At 46.6% G+C, this 20107-nt stretch overlaps 1 protein-coding gene across 4 annotated transcripts in view; it reads left to right on the plus strand.

Moving 5' to 3' along the window:
• arap2 (ArfGAP with RhoGAP domain, ankyrin repeat and PH domain 2) overlaps positions 1-20107 on the plus strand; it is a 54663-nt gene that overhangs the window by 15030 nt on the left and 19526 nt on the right. For all 4 annotated transcript variants that reach the window (XM_061808845.1, XM_061808843.1, XM_061808842.1 and 1 more), the window contains exons 9-15: positions 1882-2072; positions 5676-5782; positions 8243-8442; positions 10844-10929; positions 11082-11264; positions 14791-14965; positions 17450-17572. In XM_061808845.1, coding sequence (XP_061664829.1) covers positions 1882-2072; positions 5676-5782; positions 8243-8442; positions 10844-10929; positions 11082-11264; positions 14791-14965; positions 17450-17572 — 1065 coding nt within the window. The remainder of the gene's footprint in view (positions 1-1881; positions 2073-5675; positions 5783-8242; positions 8443-10843; positions 10930-11081; positions 11265-14790; positions 14966-17449; positions 17573-20107) is intronic.

Here is a 20107-nt window from a genome sequence, read left to right on the forward strand (position 1 = left end):
CTATTACATTTCCCAAAATAGAGGTAAAGTGTGCTTGCTTCAAGCAGTTTGTCAGTTCCAGTTCAAGTGTACAGTAAAACTGAAACCTAAAACATACGAGATTTAAACACAAACATGTTCATCCAAGCCTGATGTAAAGTTCGCTAGGACACCCAGAAATTACTCCATATGAATTCCAACAGTCCTTCACGGGACAATTTGGTGGACGCTCCAAACAAGCAAATGTACTCAAAACATCCGCGCTCAGGCGTGCAAACGCTAACGCGGCGCTCGCCTGCGTCGGCGGCTTCCTTCCCCTCCCTACTTCCTGTCTCGGATTGACAGCGAGGAGGTGGAGAGAGGGGAAAGCCTTGAATAAAATACGAAGCAAATAAGCGAGAGCGGGACAGGTAATGGAAGTCGGAAAGCTGGCCGGGAAGGGAACAGTAAAGCCAAGCGATGTAAAGAGCAGTCAATAATGGAGGGAGCCATTCATTATGGATGTGGGAGGATTGTGAATTCAGAGCAAATTTGGGAAGGGAGCCAGACCAGGACGGAATTCAGGACCAGGCGGCGTTTGAGGTCAAACGGGGGCGGCTCACGAACCCCCCCCCCCCCCCCCCCCATGATGTCGGGAAGCTAATTAAGGTCACCGGGAGACAATGTCAGCGCCATCAGATGACTGACAGCTCATTGAGAACGCTGCCTGTCACTCAGCCGAGGGCGCTTCGGCAGGTCGGCGGTGAGACGCGTTTGTCGCTTTGATAGCGCAAACGCCGTTTGTACATTTGTCCGGCTCGGCGGCGTTGGAACGTCTTTCATCGGCTTTCAGATTTTGTTCTTCCCATTGGCAAGAGGCGGATCGATGGAAAATAATAATAAAAAAATGTAGCGATTGTAATTATTTGCTTTTCAGTTGCCAAGAGAAAATGGGATTGGACATCATGCTAAGATGTGCGTCCAACAAAACCTCGATGCAGCTCTGCTTATCTTATCTTAGCTTAGCTTTTTTTTTTAAAAAAAAAAAAAAAGTGTTAAGAGTGGCGGATCTTCGTCCGGCCTCGCTCCCAAGTCGAAGGAGGTTCCGATGTCAAATGCCGTTGTTGTGATGTCACAATTTGGCAAAATTCAAAACAGCGAGCTCCTCTTTTTCTGTGTTGTGTTAAATCGGCGCCACAGCAGGCTGTTTTGGACCCCGTGGGGGGGGGGGGGGGGGTGTTTGTTTGTGTTTACTTACGTTGTGAGTACATCATTCCGTTTGTACGCCGGGATTGCTTCTCAGCCATACAGGGATTAAAAGAGTGCACACGTACGAACATGAAATATTAAATTGTTTGACGAGGACCGGCTTTGAGTTTTGGGCAAGCTGCGGTGAAGTTTGTCTTGCGTGCGTTGCTTTTAAGAGTCCATTTTAGCCGGATTGCTCTTTCACATGAGTGGCTTGCCCGTTTTGTGTAATGTCACGACCGCGCTAAAAATCATGGCCATTAATTTACATTTTGCGGGAAATATTGGCTTGGATCTATCGCAAGGCAACGCAAACAGCTGTCCGTTTTCGAATAAATGAAAAAAAAAAAAAAAATTAACTTGCCGGATTCACAGACTGGATGGATGGCAATGATTTTTCACTTTATTTTAATTAGCTGTTGTGCTTGGTGTAATTTGCAAAATTTAGCTCGGGGCTTTCAAATCTCTTTTAAGCAGCTTTCAAGGATATTATTTTTCCAACCAGTTGTGGTTTATCCTGTCCAATTACTTCTCTTTCATACGCGAAGCCTTTGTATGGCGCAGACATTGAAAGTGATGCAAAACAAAACCAAAAAAAAGATGAAGGGCTTTTAATCTTTCTTTGTCTAAATGTGTTTTCTTGATTCCGGGCTCCGTCTGGTGTGGCGTCCGCAGGGGAGCGCCGCGAGTGGATGGAAACCCTTCAGACGGTCGCGCGGCCCTCAGCCCGCGGCGCCCAGACGCGCCGCAGCCTGCGCCGCCGCTCCTCCACCAACAAGCGAGGCGTGCTGGAGGTGCGCGCCTACAAAGGCAAACTTCTGGTGTCCCTGGCGGGGAGCAAAGTCAGGCTGTGCAAAACAGAACAGGTACTTTTCGACACCTTTGGGACTTCCTCTCGGCGCGATGACGCCGCCCCGTTTGACAAAAGGAACTGAGCAACGTGCGGCTTGTTTGAAAGCCGCCAGACGCCCCATAGTCGTGAATATGGAACGCGAAAAGTAACGCGCGTGTGAATGGAAACGGCGGCACGTGACCTTGAACACGAGGACGTGTTGCAACGGAAAAAAAGAAAATAAAAGGTTAAGAGCCCAGTTCTGCTGCAAAGAGCGGAAATAAAAAATGCAGTTGATGCCCTCATCAGTGGTTCCAAATTTTTTTACACCAAGTAAAACCCTCAGTATCACCATAACGACGTTAACATTTTATTCCTCAAAAGTATATTTCCTGTATGATCATCTGTCACACTGCGCTCAAGTCGAGAAAGCAACTCTGTCCGTATAGTGTGGCACTGCCCCCACACTCCATGGCAAGGCATGTACACCCGAAGGAGCGGCACAATATCCATCAAATTGAAGGGAAAAGTTGGAGCAAACGCCGCAAGGTGTGTTACATTACCGCCAACATTTTTGTTATGTTTTTATGGAAGGTTGGAACAAGTGAATGGCATTTCTATTCATTTCAATGTTGAAAGATGATTTGAGTTTCACGAATCAAACTTGTATCTCCGGACATCACTTAAAAAAACCCCAAAACAAAGCCAAAAGGGAAACAACATAATTCATTGCAAATGGTTTCGCAGACCCACATGTTACGGCTTGTGCATCCCAGTTTTTGGATTTTTATTCATCCCCCCCCCCCCCCCCACACTCACTCTCTTAAGACATTCTAATTAACACCTGATATTCCTGCCTACTTTCATACTGCTGGGGCAGAGGGGGGGGGAAGCACGTTCCATTGATGCTATTTCCTAAAGTTCCTTGCCTCTATTTGTGTGCACATTGGAGAATGCGACCGGCGTTCCCTTCCGCCGCTGTTGTGCTGTTTGCCTTTCATTATTTTCTTCATTAGCGTGAGCAAACATCTTTGTCAGATTTCTCTTTCGGGTTTCCCTCCGCGTCAGCACATTTCCAAATCAGAGCGGAAGCGGGCAGGAGAAAATCCAAATTAATTGTATTATTTCAGCTGGAGATCAATCCGGCGGGCGGGGGAAGTCGCGGGGAGGGTTTGTTATGCGAGATGGGAGGAGGAATGAAAGGAGGGAAGTAGAGCGTTGCCCCGTTCGAGCTCAGCGGAGTGGAGTATTTAATCTAACGTGATGAACGAGCTATTGGAAACATCGGCCTCCGGGCTCCTCCTCCTCCGCCGCCGCCGCCCCTGGACTCATTTCTCACGGGTCGTAAGCTCTGTGATGGAGCTGTGTTTGAGGTCATTTAAGCGCCAAGGTAAAGACAGTCTGAAGGCTTACAAAGTGTGTCGCCTGACAAAGTGAGAGGTAAAGCGAGAGCTGGGGAATAAAAAGCCAGATTATTACTCTGCTTTCAGCAGCCCGGCGGACGACTGGTTGGCCCGTCCGCCTGCCTCACAGTTTGCCCGTGTTTGCGATGGATTTTCATCTCTTTCTTTCCAGATATTTGGTCTTAATTGGTGTGAATCATTGCTCCTCTCGAAAGTCCAGCCTTATGACCTCGTGCCCTGCTAAGTCTGTTTCCGGGTCGCCGCGATTCTGCCTCACATTGTCCGTTTTCGCTCTCCTGCCCTCTCCAAATTGTGGACGAAGACAGCAGTGAAATCTGAGCATTTCCTTACCTGCTATCTATTGATTCCGCACCGTTGCACCGGCCGGGCCAAGAGCCGGCGGTCCTCGAAGCCTGACCCGCTCAACTGTGACGTGACTGCCTTTAACTGCACAGACGGCTGGCTTTGAGTTAACCCGTCACAGTTGATGTTAGTTTAATATTCAAATCTCTTCCCAACTTTCCGAGCGCGTAGTGTGCACACAAAAGAGATGCTGTCGATAAGAGACTCGAGACTGATATCGTCACGGTGATGGATACTTTGGACAAGTAGACAGATGGATGCCATGTTGGCTCTGTGTGTGCTGAGCTGTGAATGAAGGAAAAAGAAGAAATCCCAATCGGCCCAAGCATATTACTTGGCGGAGGAAGAAGAGATGTTTTTATTTTGTACCGTTTCTGGCCTGCTTTCCCAACACTTATAGAAACGTTTGAACTCTAATCAGGCGCCTACCTCGTACTGCCTTTGTACAAGCGCCGGTCAAATGTTTTAATTCCTTGATGCTGTATCTTTGTCACACCGGATTACATTTGGATGAAATGGATGTCATTCTTGATTCAACTCTTTCAACTTTATAAATGTTTTCTACCAGATTACATCAGGAATCGAGTTTTTGGACAAGGGAGCAATTTCAGGTCATGTTCGTAATCTCCCACAGAGACATTTAATGGCTTACTGCAATATACCACTGCAGTTGAGTGAATTCATTTTCAGTGGGAAAAAATTGGGACACCCTTTGCTGAAGTATTCTTATTTTTTTTTTCTGTGTCATTAGCAATATGCGCTAAAAAGCGCTACTGAGGAAATATATAAAAGTCTCATTCGTGATGACGTTCTCCAGCCTACGCTTTGTGGAAACAGCCTTGAATTTGAAGTGTTAAAAGTAAAATGAAATGGATCTTTAAATCGTGTTATTATGACAAAAAAAAAAAACTTGTTAGTTGAAAACCTAATGCAGTAAAAAACAAAAAACAAACTGTAGCTAAAAATAGCCACCAAACTAGCTGAAATGGTTGCAAAATCGAAGAAGGCCTGAGGGTCTAAGCAGACATATGAGGGAGAATCGACTTTTTAATTGCTTGTATACAAATAATTGGGTCTCTGGAGTGCCCGCCCTGCCTATCAAGTGTGAAATTAAATCATCGTGTCAATCTTTTAGCCGCCTACACCTCAAAAAAAAAAAAAAACGTGTTTGTGCAGTTTATATGCGTCACAGAACCAAACAATCTGCACAATCTGGCTGAAAAATTACAGCGTCCAATCAACAGGAAGGAGACATTTCATTGTCAGCGCCTGTTTTGTGGCGTAATTAGTTGAAATTGTAGAGCAAGGAAAACGCTCGCTTCAAAGCAGGCACAGCGTGGCAGCGTTTTGTGCGCACCAATGTGGCCTTGTCTGTATTCATCCCCCCCCCCCGACTCCTGTTGTGAATGTGTTTATTTATTTTATTTTTTAAGTCAACAGCTCCATTGACCTCTTATAGCCGTCTCGGCCACTTGGAGGGTTTTCAGCGACAGACCCGGTTTGGGCCGGTCAACTACTTGCTGAAGGACTTGCTTTCCTGAAAAAGATCAAAATAAAAATAAAGCCAGAAAGACTGACAATGTGGCTGTCGTAAATGTAGCTCCCCTTCTGCGTTTGTTAGCCGGGATGAGAGCGAATTACTTTGAAAGCCGCTGTCGGCAAAAACAAGCTGTGACTTTAATCAGGCAACCAGGTGATCGCTTCTAAATTTGGCCTGAAAAAAGGAGCTGGAGACGGTGTCTGCGTTGCCGTAGATGATTTCTGGTGCGAGGCGTTCGAAGCAGAAATGAAATGCGGCATCCATACGAGAAAGGCCGTTGAACTTCGATCCGGTAAAATGTCTGTGGTGATGTCGTTGTGTGCTCCCCAAGGACTACGAGGGGGGCCTGGCCATCTGTGAAGTGGAGCTGACGGCCGCCAACGTTCGAGACGCGGACCGAAGGCTTTTTGAAATCAACACGCCCTTCAAGAACTTTTGGTACATCTGCACACGTTTATTGAATTATTTCCCCCAAAGGTTCCCCTCATCATTGTAAGGCCAGTTCAACAAAATGGCGATTCCCCCAAAAGTATGCTTTCAAACTCACATTGGACGACCCTTACCATGTCGACGCAACCCGTAAAAGTGCCAACTACGTACTATTTTCACGACATCCGAAATTGGAAGTTGATCTTTTCAGAAAAATGCGCTTGTCAAATTTTGCAAACAAATTTTGAGGTACATTTGAATTGAGCCGTTTCCACCAAATTCATGAACAAATGCAAAGCTGTTTGAATTCAGACAGAATGAACAAATCAACTTGATTTCTTTCTCCACTAAAGGCTTACTTCAGAGTTCCGGGCTGCGCAAATGAATAAATCAAATCCCGTATTGTGTCGGAGCGCTTTAATGCAAGCCACGACGACGCACAAAGTTCTTTTTTTTTTTTTAATGAAGCGTCCGCCTGCTTTCTGTCGAAGCTTTGAGGTGACACCGCCCTCCCTCGGGCCCGACAATCAATAAGCGTGCAGCTTGTTTGAGCTGTAATGGGCCATTTAGAAGACAACCGTCACAAAGCACGCCTTGTTTGTTTGTGGCCGACCGTCTTCTCTCTTTTCCTCCCTTTCGTCTTTTGTAGATTGACTTGATTTATGTAAGACCCTCCCTCATTCCTCTGCCGGTCTCCCCTACGTCCAATCGATCTGTTTGTGCAGGCCTCCGTAATGCTCTCGTCGTTTGGCGCCTTTGTTAATAACCTGGACGTAATTGCCATTTTGTGCCCCCCCCCCCAAAAAAAAAAAAAAAGTGAAATTAAAATGAGCTCCCGAATCGTTTGCATGGGCTGAATGCTGAAAGGCTCGTATCGTGTGTGTGCTTGTGTGGGGGAATCAAATCGATTGGTCACCCTCGGAGTCTTGTGCTACCTGCTCAAGGTGGGGATTAGCCAGAAACTCATCTAATCACTTTAGGCTGGGGAGACTCACTTTGGCTTTTCCATTGTTTTGCTGGCGCCAGAGATAGCGCCGCTGACTTTTATTAGTTGTGAGAATGACAATTTGGAAGCGAGTGAGGGGATAGGATGATAGGGGGTGTAGGGTGGGGGGTTGGGGGCGTTACGGGACAAAGACATTCAAGTTTGGTGCAAAAGAAAACTTATCGCTAAGCACTCAGACTTAAATCTGCAGATAAAGGCTTTTTTTTTGCTCAAGGGCATATCAGAGACTGTTGACAGTATTTGTGCCTTGGATATTAGCAATGGCAAAGATTCCCCTCATGAAAACTCCTGACATTGGAGGTCTCGGGATTATCCCCGCCAGCGGAGGGCACATCGCTCGCTGGCTTTCTGATTCCCAAATACCTTCGAGTCCATTCTTGCCAAGGCCCGTTGTTTCAACCGCTGGTTATCTCCCAACGGTGAGCGATAACTCTTGCCGTCATTTGGACAGCGTTTCGTTTTAGGCGATGTTCGAAGTCACATTCTTGACTTTTGTGATAAGAGTAAAAAAAAAAAAAAAAAAAAAAAGTTAACCGCCGTTAAGAGTAAAATGTTGCTGTCGCACCAGAAAATAAAAGAGCCCAAGTTCACAAGTTAATGTGATCATTTTTTTCCCCACACGTTAATACGTGGACAACATCCTTACGCAGCTTATCTCGTTCTAATGTGAAGTTCATCACGTTGTAATGCGACACTGAATTGTTTTTTTTTTTTTTTTTTTCCGCTTTCTTTTCTTTCCATGCAAAAGAGCGACTTCAGTCCAGGGCAACCGTCCCGACGGTTCCGTTCACTTTAGCGTCTGGTGAACATTCCTAACCGCCTGATAGCCACAATTTCACTTAACATTCACGACTACCGAATGGATTCCCTCGCATGTGTTTTATGTAGTGGAGCACGGTGGCTTTAAACCTCCAGTATAAAGACGCCGGCGGGAGAACATGAAAGATTTAAGGCCGTTTTCTTTTTCATGCGTCAAAAAGAGAAGCACTTGATCTCATTGTTAACAGCATTTTCAGGGTTAAGGGCTGAAAAGTGAACATTTCAGCTCTGCTGACAGACGGTTGAAGTCATTTCATTGTTTTTTTTTTTTTTTTTCTTTTGGTTCAAAACAGTTCGTAATTTCTGCAGCCCGTAATTCTGCAGAACGTTGGATCTCTCCGCCCATCGCCCGGGTATTGTCAGACGTGATGGCGTCGTCAGAGTGGCGTAATGCAGCACAAGGACGGCGTGATTGCGCTTCGGCGCTCGGCGAAATGAGGCCCGAGAACGGCGATCGGGGCCGTGAGCGACGTTTTGCCACAATGCGCAAGATTGCTCCAAAAGCTCGAATTGCGGTTCAAACGGCAAATAAATTCATGATCAGACTGCATTCAATTCTTCTGAACGCAAAACGCACGGTCGTTTTCCGACCTCGACGCGCGCTCAGTCCTGTTTGACGCCACATTGCCGTCAATCGTCCGCAGCTTCGCGGCCGACTCGGAGCAGGAGAAGTTGGAGTGGATCGAAGCCATTCAGGAATCCATCGCCGAGACTCTGTGCGACTACGAGGTGGCCGACAAGATCTGGTTCAACGAGGCCAACCGTAACTGCGCCGACTGCGGCGCCGCCCAGCCGGAGTGGGCGTCGGTCAACCTGGGCGTGGTCATCTGTAAGAAGTGTGCGGGTAAGTTGAATGTTTCACGTGACGTGAATTTTGTTTCTTTTTTTGCCCAAAATGTGTTCTGAAAAGTTGAATGCAAATAGATGTATTCTAGGTTAAAGTTAAATACAACTGAGCTGCGCTTAATGCCGTCTCAGCTTCAACTTTTAATTTATTTTCATCAGTCAAACTGAGCGTTTGTAAGTTTTGTCAACGCACAACTTTCTTCTTTTTTTTTTTTTTTAACACTCTGTCCAGAGCACTTGTACGTATTAATTAAATGTCTGGTCTATGTAAGAGCTGGGTCTACGTCCGGGCTCATCCCTCCCTCCCTCCCTCCTTATCGCGCAGAGCCCGAGAGCCATCCCTTTTAATGCGATTCCTCACCTCACCTCTGTGTAATTGCTCGCCATCAGATATCCAACATCCCTTCTCAAACACCCTTAAATGGTTTCATTTGCCGGGGTGTTTAATATTACATTTGGTGGACACGCTCAGCAAGAGAGGAAGCTCTCCTCGTGTGGCGCGCCCCTTTAAATGAGGCGGCGGTCCATCTGGAATACCAATGACTTGCCGCACTTGTAATTAGCGCTCTGATGTCACGGACAATAAAGAGAAACGCTGAACAAGAGGAAGAGGGAAGACGGAATGAGTAAGCTAATGGCAGAAACGATCCCAGGCTGGCTTTTTTTGGTCATCATCTCGCTGCAAGACGGAATTTACTTTCATAGTCTGGTGTGCAGAACCTTCAGACCGTCACATTTTCTTTCGTTGCGTTGCCTAAAAAAAAAAAGGACTTTTTACTGTCAGGGGGTGAAGTTTTATACCACGGACCCCCCCCCCCCACTACAAATGTTAATGCCAATTAAATAAAAATAAAATGCGCAATCTGTTATCCTGAAGAAACAAAACAAAACAATAGATTACACACTTTAGGTCTACCGATGTTAAGAGAATTTACTTAACCTACCTCTATTTTAATAACACTTTAGAGTATGATTCCGATGATTTAAAACATTTCTGTAATCAAACAAAATGTTTTGACCGTACATGGATCCAAAAAAAAAAAAAAAAAAAAACCCCTCACCCAAAAAGAAGGCCTTTTAAAACTCATTTTGCCCACTCTGCAGAAGTGGACGTATCCGCAGGAAGGAAGGAAAGCCTCGCACGCTGTCACAAGAGCCCCCCCCTGGCAAAGTTTTTAATTGGGGGTGAAATGTGTGGCAGCTTGGCCTTTTTTGTGGGCGAGCCGCTGTGACGGGAATGCCCTTTTTGCCTTTTGTTGTGGTTCAGCGGCATCCGGATGCGAGGACGCCGCACAGGTGCACGCGTGCCGTCTCTGTTACCCCGACGACGAGAGTTCACGTCCCCGTTTGGATGGTTGAAAATCGTGCCGCGGCAGGGGAAGCGTCACGCCTGCCTCCTTCGGAATCACATTTTTGTGAGTTGCATTTTGTGCAGCTGAAGATCCCGATGAAAATTTCTCAACAAATCAAATTTCTTTACGAGGCCACATCCTTCATTCTTTTGGCGCATTGAGCGGGCTAAGTTTAGCCGGGGTTATTCGCGGAATTTATGTGTGTGATGCGCGCTTTACCTGCATTTTTTTCTTTTTTCAAAATCAACTGATTTAAAATAGTGAGCTCTTTATTTCAAGGGTAATGTTATAAAATGATCTTGAAGTTATTAAACTCTTTAGTGGTATATTGCAAAATAATCCCTGCCAGGACAGCTGAGTTATATTTTTAACTTTTTTTTTTTTTTTTTTTGCCTTCCAGATCTGTTTTTAACTTTTATGTACAATGCATTTGAATTAAATCACAATTTATATTCTCTTATAATGAAGTGCAGGATGCAGCCTGAGTCTATTTCAGTCGTATCTAACATTTTGGAACGGTACATTTAAATTTTGCGTGTTAGTGTTAATTGTTCAAACGTTGTATCATGTCAAGTGGCTTACAATAATATTACACTTTATACTTTGGTGTTATGTTTTTAATGATCTCTTAGGTCTAGTATGCTGCTGTATTTTCATGTTGGTCATGGTAATTAGAGATCAGATTTTTATTTTCTACAGTGTAAAAACTAAAAAAACACAAACAAATTTGAGAACTACTCGCGCCAGGGGCTCGGTCCTTGTTATTGTGAATGCCATATTTTCCCGTCTGCTTTATTTTGTTTCCCGCCAGGCAGCTTGCTCCACTTGAGACAAATCTCCCGCATTTTCCCGTCTCGTGGATTATTCACGGGGCGTCGCGCTCTCTCCGGCCAGAAGCCTCGCCCGAATAAACAGTCCGAGGAGCAAGCGCAATGAATTACTCAGGCCTCATTAGCAATTAATGGCGCCTCGTTGTGGCCCTTCATTCCCAATTACGGGGCGCTCGGGGGGACTGAAACGTGTCTGGTTTGTTGTCGGCGCCGCCAGGGCAGCACCGCTCGCTCGGACCCAACGTCTCCAAAGTGCGGAGCCTGAAACTGGACAGCAGCATCTGGAGCAACGAGCTCGTGGAGGTACCGAATCCAAGAACTTTCCATTTCGTCGAGCGCCGTGGCTTACAGTTTGTGTCTTTAAATATACTTTTGGGTCTTCTCGGTCAAAAGTATTTTGAGGACTAAGCAGAATAGTAACACCCCGTTGACCGTGACGTTCTTCACTCGCTCAGCTCTTCTTGGACGTGGGCAACCAGAAAGCCAACGGTTTCTGGGCCGCCAATCTCCCCCCGGAGGAAGAACTGCACGGCGGCGCTTCGGCCGAGCAGCGCGCCACCTTCGCCCGCAGGAAGTACCGGGAGAGGAAGTACCGACGTGTCCTCGCGGGACCTCACGACTTGGAGCAGCTCAACAAGGTATATTTTATTTATTTTATTCTGACCGATAATTTCAGATCAATTTGTGAGTAGGTGACGCACCTGCTAGCTGACTTTCCCGTAAATCGTTTTGGAAAAGAGACTGCAAGTGCGCGTAAGTGGCCTCGACAGATTTGGATGGGATCAACCTACCGCGAGCGCTTGAAAATAGCCCCGAAAGATCACAGCGTCCGTTAATACATCACAACCAATGTATGCAAAAGAGAAATCTCAGTGTAAACGTTGCCAGCGAAGCTAATTTAATGGGACGTCTCTTCTTAGTTGGCCGTCATCTCTATTTAGCGTTCCACAAAAGCCTTCTCCTTGGGGGAATCTCGTGGAATACAAAGACTACACCAAAGACTGTTTTGCATCCACCGGGTCAGCCCTGGATTGCGGGTGACTGTTTCAAGCCTCACTTTAGAATCAAAAGAAACGCAAGTCATTCATGTCCGATTGCATCCGGGTGCCTCCGTAATCGACATCAGTCGCGCTGGAAAGTTTTGACACAAAGTTTCAAGTCCCGCCGTCGTGACTGAACCGCGTAATCCGCAGTCGCGTTAACATTAAAGCGGCGCTTAAATAGAGGGAAATGAACTGATGTGAAATAATGATTGGATTGAAATAATAACAACGGGCTGATAGCTCAATGCTAACATGGAACGTGGGACTCTATTAAAGGGCTAATGGAAATGACTAGCGATGTAACGCTGCTCGCTACTTTATCACACTTGGAACTTCTTTTGTTTCCTCGTCGGATTGCTCTCTTCGCCCGCTTCCTCGCCTATTCCCACGGTCCCCATTAGGAGCTCATATCCCGGCGACCTCTGCCGAGTCTCGGCAGGCCGCCTGACCTAGAGAAGAAGGTATCCAAGGACCTCCTTGTGTCATTACGCACACACAAATCCCTCCAGTGGCTGCAGTAATTGCTGAGGCACAGAAGGTCATCTCGCAAAGATGACGCAGAATCGGGCCGGACGGCGTCGGACGCACGAGCTGACCCATGTGTTGGCGTTTAAATTCTGATTTTATTTTTATTTTTCCCTTTGTTAATATTTATCTTTAAATTCAAGTATCATGTGAAGCGCATTGAGTTGACTTATGAATTGCGCTCTATAAACAAATTTGCTTTGCTAACGACGACACCTGTGCAAAACAAACCCCCCCCACCCCCCCTGCTCTTAAAGATGTAAACTCATAATTACAAACTTTAAAGTACTTACGTAGCCCATCAATGTGTTTTATAATGACAGCATCCACCACCGCTGCTTTAGTTAGCAACACAGTCTGGGCAACGTAGAGCAAAGACGAGCTAGACATGCTGCTTATGTTTACTTTGGGTATTAACGGAGAAAGCTAAAAAAAAGAAATGCTGTTGTTTTAAGATGCAATGACTGTTGGAGTAGGTGAATAATTGAAGAAAAAGTGTTTCAACTGGACCAGATTTCCTCTTTTCCGAGTGGGAAAGGTCTGGTCTGAAGCCAAAGTAGAAAGTGCAGGATGAGATGGTGTGTCATTTTTCAAATTCCACCTTGGCACAGCCTGATCCAGGATGAAAGCACAAGTACAGTGCACAAAAAGCTAATTCTGTATTTTAAATATTGGAGGCAACATAACATTAACCTTAAAACGGTCGTCGGCAGCTCGTGAGAAGTAAAGTAGATCTTGGGGTAAAAAACTCTGGGCACCCCTGATTTACTGTAGATACTGCTCCAAGTTCTACATAAAACAAATCACGTAACTCTGTTTTCCGAAAGTTTGCCAGCGTAATGCAGCTAATTTGGATGATGACAGCTTCGAGTCAAACTGAAAAGCCCAAATTCAGAGGCTGGTCACGGCGCAAATTAAACTCCCAAGTTAAGGCACGACTGTACTTTAGGTGGCCTTTTGCCAACATCTTGTCGTTATTTCAGTTGTTTTATCAATAAGCCCTTTGTGCACAGCCTCGCTCGGGCCCCGATCGATGCCGCCGCCCTTACTCGGGGGGGCCAGCTCGGATGAAAGGGAAAAGGTTGCTCGTTGAGATTCGGCGCGTCTGCCGGTGGATCCGCTTTGTCGCGGGTCATCGTCCGCAATGTCGCATCAATGGAGCGGATTGATGGGAAGGGACGGATACGGAGGGGCCGATGTTTTCCCCGGTCAGAGCGCATTCCCGCCTGGCTTTTATCTCGCCTTTATTCTCGTCGCCGTGACGCATGAACCCTTTTAACAAAGCACTCGCCGACGCTTTTGTGTTTATAAAAGTTTGTCTATCTGGAAAAACAATTACATCAGACAAAAGGGTGTTTTTTTTTTTTTTTAAAACTTTGTCTTAGCGCATCAGGTACAGTATAGTTGGTTTGTCGGTGGAAGACACCAAAGTATTCGCAAAGCATCATGGGAAGTACGGCTGCCAGAGCCCGCTGCCGCTCACGATGTTTGTAAAATGCCTGCATCCAAAGTTGTCATCATTTCCCGTCTTCCACGTCTTGTGGCCTGACAATGGAAGCGTTTTACCTCGTGGAGGCAACACTGACACGTCACCAAACGCGGCAAGTCAATTTTTACCTTCAATATTGCCGTTGTTTCACCTATTTGAAACGTTTTCGTTACATTTAATGCGCCCCGTTTGTCCTGCTCGTCATCGCTCTATTCCCCCTCCCACCCCGCTCCTTATTTTCTCCCAAAAGGGATTTGAGATTTAATGACTCGCGCAGAAGGTATTAAAATGTGATCTTATTTTAACTTCTCTTTTGAGATCAGCAAAGCTGAGCTTCATCCTAAACTTTTATGGATTCTTGCAGTGGTGGGTTTTTTTTTTTCTTCTTTTTCTTTTCCGAATCTTTGGCCTCAGTCAGGCTTTTAATGGCTCGAGCTTCTGCGTCAGTTGAGCTTCAACATTTTTCTGTGATCTTGTTAGAACAGAGGAGGAGCCCTTCACAAGATTCCAAATTGTGACACATGTACGTTTTTTTTTTTTCCTGGAGAATTTTTGCTTGCAAAGCTGTGACTGTGACAGGTCAAAAAGAAAAAGGAAGCCCTGACCTGAGCCCCAAAAAGCCTACTAGAACATCTGAACTCTATTTGCGGTGAGTCAGAAGCATTTGAAATGGTGGCAGGTTAACAGTCGTTTGAATGAAATTGGTTCATTCTCAACTCGGCCGCATGCTATGTATAAGACACTTGTCCAACCCCATTATCTCAGTTGTTTTACTAACTTTTTCAACGACTGATTTAGGCAGGTTACAGGCCACGTTAATGGTTGGGAAAAAAAAATGCAGTGACTTACGTTGTTCTCATTTTTATGTCACAAAACGAGAGCCGGGAGTTGGGTGTTGTGCCATTTTTATGAGTTGATCCCAAAGTGGCAAGTGGACGTGCGTGAACGACTTTTGCAACGGCAAAGCCGCACAGCGGCATGAATTTGATTTGTGTCAGAAAAATGATAATCTTGCGCGTGCATTATTAAAGACTGTCAACCCGGGGGGTGGGGGAGGTGGCAGGATGCAAGAAGTCCACTCGCGTGCCTCGTTTGATGTGCGTCCAGGCGCTGAGCGCCGCCGTGGTGTCGCCCGACGTGCTGCGGACCATGGAACTGGTGTTCAGCGGGGCAGATGTTATGTGCGCCACTGGGGACCCGACCTGCACCACGCCGTACCTCCTGGCCCAACGCGCCGGCCAAAGGCTGCAGATGGAGTTCCTGCATCAGAACAGGCTACTGGGTAAATACGCAAGTAGGCCCGTCAGCCGGTATTCAGGTTAAAAACACATTCACTGCCATTGACGGTATGAGAAGTCAAATATCCATGTTAACTGGTGAAGGCTGACAGCTTTGGGAACTTGAGCCCAATTTGGACCAATTTGCCAGACATTAACGGCTGCGTATTCAATAATTTAGAAAGGACAGGAAATCGGTCAATTTCCACTGTTGTACGTGGCGTGCATGGAATGCTTTACATTGTTGCAAAGTGTCATTTCTTCAACGTTGTCTCATGAAGAATAGAAGAAAATGAGAGTGTGGGGGGTTGACTTTTTGTGCACGTCAGAAGTCATTCGTGGCAAAAAAAAATCAGTGTTAAGTGACGCCATCACTCGCACCCAGCAAGTGGCATGTCGGCCCAGTCGTGATATTGTCGCCATCCGACAACTTGTGGTAGTAATTCTGGATTAGGTTGCTATGTCATAGCTAAAAGTTACTTGTCAAGACACCTCAAAAATCCCATATTGTGCTCGAGCAAATCTCCACGTTGAGCCTCCGCACTTTCCTGTCCCAGTGCTGCGGCTCATTTGAATCCCCCCCCCCCCCGAAGACCCCACGGGCCTGGTTCTCACGTCTGCACCTGCTCGCCCCGGAGCACCTTGGGATATTGTCAGGAGCGTGCTCGTTTGCATATCCGCACCCCGCTTAACGGCAAAAGGGGCGGTGGGCGCCTGACGTCGTGTTTTGGGAAACCTCCGGGGTTGGCTTGAAAGACACAGTGCCTCCACACTTTACATTTTGAGCTTCTAAGGTTGTATTTCTTTGCGCGTTTCAGTCCCAAATGTTACATATAAAGACCCATTTTTTTTTTTTCAACTGGACCTAAAAAAAAAACAAACAAACGAAGGCTCATGATAGAATAAATTTGAAAGATTCTCGCACAAGGTGCAAAATGAAGATGTCGTTTTCTACACATCTCGAGAGCCCGTGCGGGGGCTCTGTTTTGGCGCGGCGAACGTGCGACCACGTTTGTTAATATCGACGGCGCGAGCGCAGCGATGGCTGTTGACAGACTGTGTGGCGCTTGGAGGGTGAGACAAAAATAATTTGGGGGGGGGGGGGGGAAGACTGCGGCGTAAACGTCCGTCTTTGGAGTTGCCGCAGCGCGGCCGTTAAATGGTGACATTACTACATTAAAGGCGAATTTAAACGGGGCACAAGGAATGCCGACGTGTTTATATATTTATGTGCAGTCGTCATTTTGAATTTGTATTTTATGTCTGCGGAGTGGTTAGCATGTTTGTCTCACACTATTTTGAAAGGCACCACACGCCGATGCATGAATCTCCAGGCACCTCAATAACAACGCAAGTTTCAAGTCCAAGCGCGCAGAACTCTTTATTGTAGTGGTTTTTTTTTTTTCGGTTTTGATCAGAAGTCCCATCGTCCCCGCAACTGTTTGAGCGTCCCGGTCTATTATTTTATTTTATTTTATTCCCGAAGGTTTGCCTTCTATGTTATCATGAGGACTCACCCCGCCTTACGCATGTATCCAATTATGTGCGGCCGATTCTCGCGTCTTGCGGCGTCTTCGTCGCCCCGCCGTCCGCCGCTTGCGGGGTGGCGCGTTCCGGCAGTTGCCAGGGGCGACCAGATGGCTAATTGAGCACTCGATCATGTCACCTTCCCTTCGCTGGGGACGCAGCCAATCGGCGCGGGCCAGACTCTTCCGCCGACGCCCCCGCAGACATCGCAGTCCCATCTTAAGCGAGGCCAGCTTTAGTGGCCTGCGGGGGCTGTTTTGGAAGACTCGCACTCCACGCTTGTTACAGCACATACGCCGGCTTGTTTACGTTCCAATAACGTGAATGTTTGGGAGCGAGTGCACGGATTTCTGACATGTATGTGGTTTTAGCATCTCCATGGATTTGGGGAGCTACAGTAGACGTGATGCACAATCTTGGCAAGGCGACTTTTGCGGAAATGTAATGTAATGATTTTTCTCAAAGTAATATACAGCATCTCATTGCGATTTTTAATCAATGTACCGACGGGACCCTTGGGTGTTTCCTCAAATAATGTGGATTAAAGTCATCGAGTGTTTCGGAAGTAATCCCACAGAAGTAATCCCATAGAAAACAAATCATAAACTGATGACAAAACACAGCGAAATGTAAGTAAAAATGGTTGATGGTCACACCACGCCATGTTGACCAAAATGAAAAATTTAGGCAATTGGTTGAATGTAGACAATATTGCTTTATACGGCAACCTATATAAGTGACCGTTACATGTAAAAGTCCAAAATTCTGAAGATGTCAATGTTGTTTGTGTGTCCAAAAGTGTAATGATCAATTGAACCTGTTCAAAATCTCTTGACAAACCAATGGACTGCACCACAAGGTGGCGTTTCAAGGTCATATTTGGAAAAATAGGTCATGTTTGAGAAAAGCATAGAATGGCACATCAACATTGGATTTCTCATCATGATCTACTCCTGGAACAGATTTCCCGACATTTGACCGGCGGTCGGAGAAGACCCCGTCCGAAGCGTCTCCCTTCATGGACGGCTTCCTCTACATCTCCCCGGGCCACGGCAGGACACCTCCGGATCGCCGCAGAGGAGACGGTGAGCGTCCGCGCGCCGGGGCGGCGCCGACGAGTGCCGTCAATTCGTCAGCCGGGCCCCCGATGAAGCGCGCGCTGGGCTCGGGTCCGCTGCAGTTAAGCACTCATCGATCAATCGGTGTCGGCAACGTCAGCTGTCAAGCTAGCAATCGTTTAATCCCGACACCAAACACTCGGGTCACAACAATCAATGAACGTCCTCTGGAGCTCAAACAGAAGCTGGCGGCGCTCATTGACGGCAGCCATTGTTGGCGATACCAAGTAAATAATAAATAAAGTGAAACGCAATTTAAAATGGACACAGTTCTCCCTCCCGGACACTTTAAACGCATTTGAATGTCTTCAAGCACGTTTCAAGGCAATCTTTAGCAGGTGTTCTAACTCAGTCACTGTCAAGAAATGACAGATTAGCAGATTTGAGGAAAAGAAGACTCAGTTTTCAAACGATTACAGAGCAGCAACAACCTACAAAGATCTCAGCGCTGCCCCGGCGCGTTGTGGCACAAAGTTGTACTACTCTGAAGCCAATTCGGACTTGGCCTGTATACTTTGAAGGCCCATTCAAAAAAAAGATTGATTTAAAAATCTGCTCGCAGCAGGTGTTCACTGAAGATAACCTTTACCCCCCCCCCCCCCAAAAAAAAAGGCTACAGTACTTCCCAAAGTTTCCGTTAAAAATTCCGACTCCAGTCGACTCGCAGCTCCCTCAGCCGCTGCACTTCCTTGTGGTCCCACCTTTCCGAGCAGCTGGAGTGTCCCACGGGCCCTGGTTAATTGGGGGAGGGAGCTGTCTTGGATGCTTCCCTCGAGGGATGGGGGTGGGGTTCTTTTTGGGGAGATGAACACGGATCTCAACATCTTATACGTACACTATGTCAGGACAGAGGCCGTGCAGAGAGAGTATTGTTCCCTCATCGCCGACGACACGGTGGACTCCACGTTTCGCGACATCAAATGATAAATTGCGTTCGAGGACTAATTGCGCAAGCCGTTAATTACCACACCGCTGTGGCATAGTTACAACGTAGCAGATTACCCGCCAGATTTACCGCCTCCGACGCGTACTGCACAAATAAACACGTTCATCCGTGACACGGTCATATTTTAAGTTGCGGGTTTTAAATGGATACGAACAAAGTGCTTTGTGTCGGCGCGCTCCGTGATGAAAGATCGTTCTCGAACCTCCTCTCGTGAATTAATCTGGTGCGTGAAACTCGAATCATAAACCCCAAGAATGGGAAAGCATTTTACTGTAAGTGAGATTTGGCCATCGATTGTTAACCACTTTTCAAGATGCGTTGTGGGATACACAATGGGCACGATACGGATAACCTACACTCAAACAAAATGGCGACCTATCCTATCCAGGGTACTCCCGAGTGGATCGGGAGCGATTGAAACTTGGCCACGCACCGGTCGCGCTGATCACCGCAAAACTCGGCGGCCGTGTCTGTCATCAGTCGCACGCAAAAAGTCTCGGCGACTTCTTCAAATACGAAGAAGTGCTGCTCTGAGTCCGGTGACTCGTGATTTGATTTGGTCTGTAGATGCACTCCGGATTTTCGTCATTCACGGAGGGCTTAATAAAAACTTTCTTTGCCACGGCGTGTGTACAAGACATTGTGTTGTGTGGTGTAAAAAGGAAGTCTCAAAGAAATGGCAAGGGTTATTCCGCAATTTGAGCGAGGGTTCACCTGTAATTTTGCCTCGGACTTGCAATCCCTTCGTCGTCTCCAATTTTCATTTCAAGCTCGCTGACGAGCCGTCCTGCCGATGTCTTCATCGCTGATGAGGAGATTGGCAGATGATTGGCGGGAGGGAAGGGCGGCTAAAGAGCGAGATTTTGGTGCCGTCTGTTTTTCTAATGAGCGCTGATGCAAAGTTGGTGCCGGTCAATTCCAGTTTGGTCCGGACCCAACTTGACAGCAAACTTGGCAGTAAACCGCTTTATTCTTAAATCTTGATGAACAACGGGTGGGCTTAATGGCCGTATTGATTGCGCTGATTAGTCTCATCAGCAGACTCATTTTGCACACTTAAGCATTTATCGAACGTCACAAAGTGAGAGATTAACCCAAATAGACGTTCGTGTTGTAAAAATTCCAACGGGAGCCTCCCGTCTTCTGGCGCGAGCTAATTGGCCCATTTTGGAGCCGAGCAAGACGCAGATTTCATCTGCGGTGGGCGAGTCTGGCGGACCCCCGTGGCCGCCAAGGGGGTCTCGCTGTGTGGAAGGGGAACAGCTGCTTGATTGCAAATCAGGTGCTATTGTTCCCACTCTTGTGCTGTTGTACAAAGCCGCTGGCATCCCTTGATAAAAATCGGGGAATAAAGCCAAGGCCATTTGTACGCCACGTACCGATTTTTTTTTTTTTTTTTTTTTTTTTTTTTACTTTTTTTTTGGTTGTTTTTTTTAACTTCTTAACTGATTTTTAAAATGTGAGTGACCCCGCACAGCCCGAGGGGCGCCCTTACGGCTGCAGGTGACCAATGTGGCGCACCCACCACACAAATAATTTTGTCTGTATTAAATACT

The sequence above is a fragment of the Syngnathoides biaculeatus genome, chromosome 21 (genome assembly GCF_019802595.1).
Source record: "Syngnathoides biaculeatus isolate LvHL_M chromosome 21, ASM1980259v1, whole genome shotgun sequence".
In the NCBI taxonomy this organism is placed as follows: Eukaryota; Metazoa; Chordata; class Actinopteri; order Syngnathiformes; family Syngnathidae; genus Syngnathoides; species Syngnathoides biaculeatus.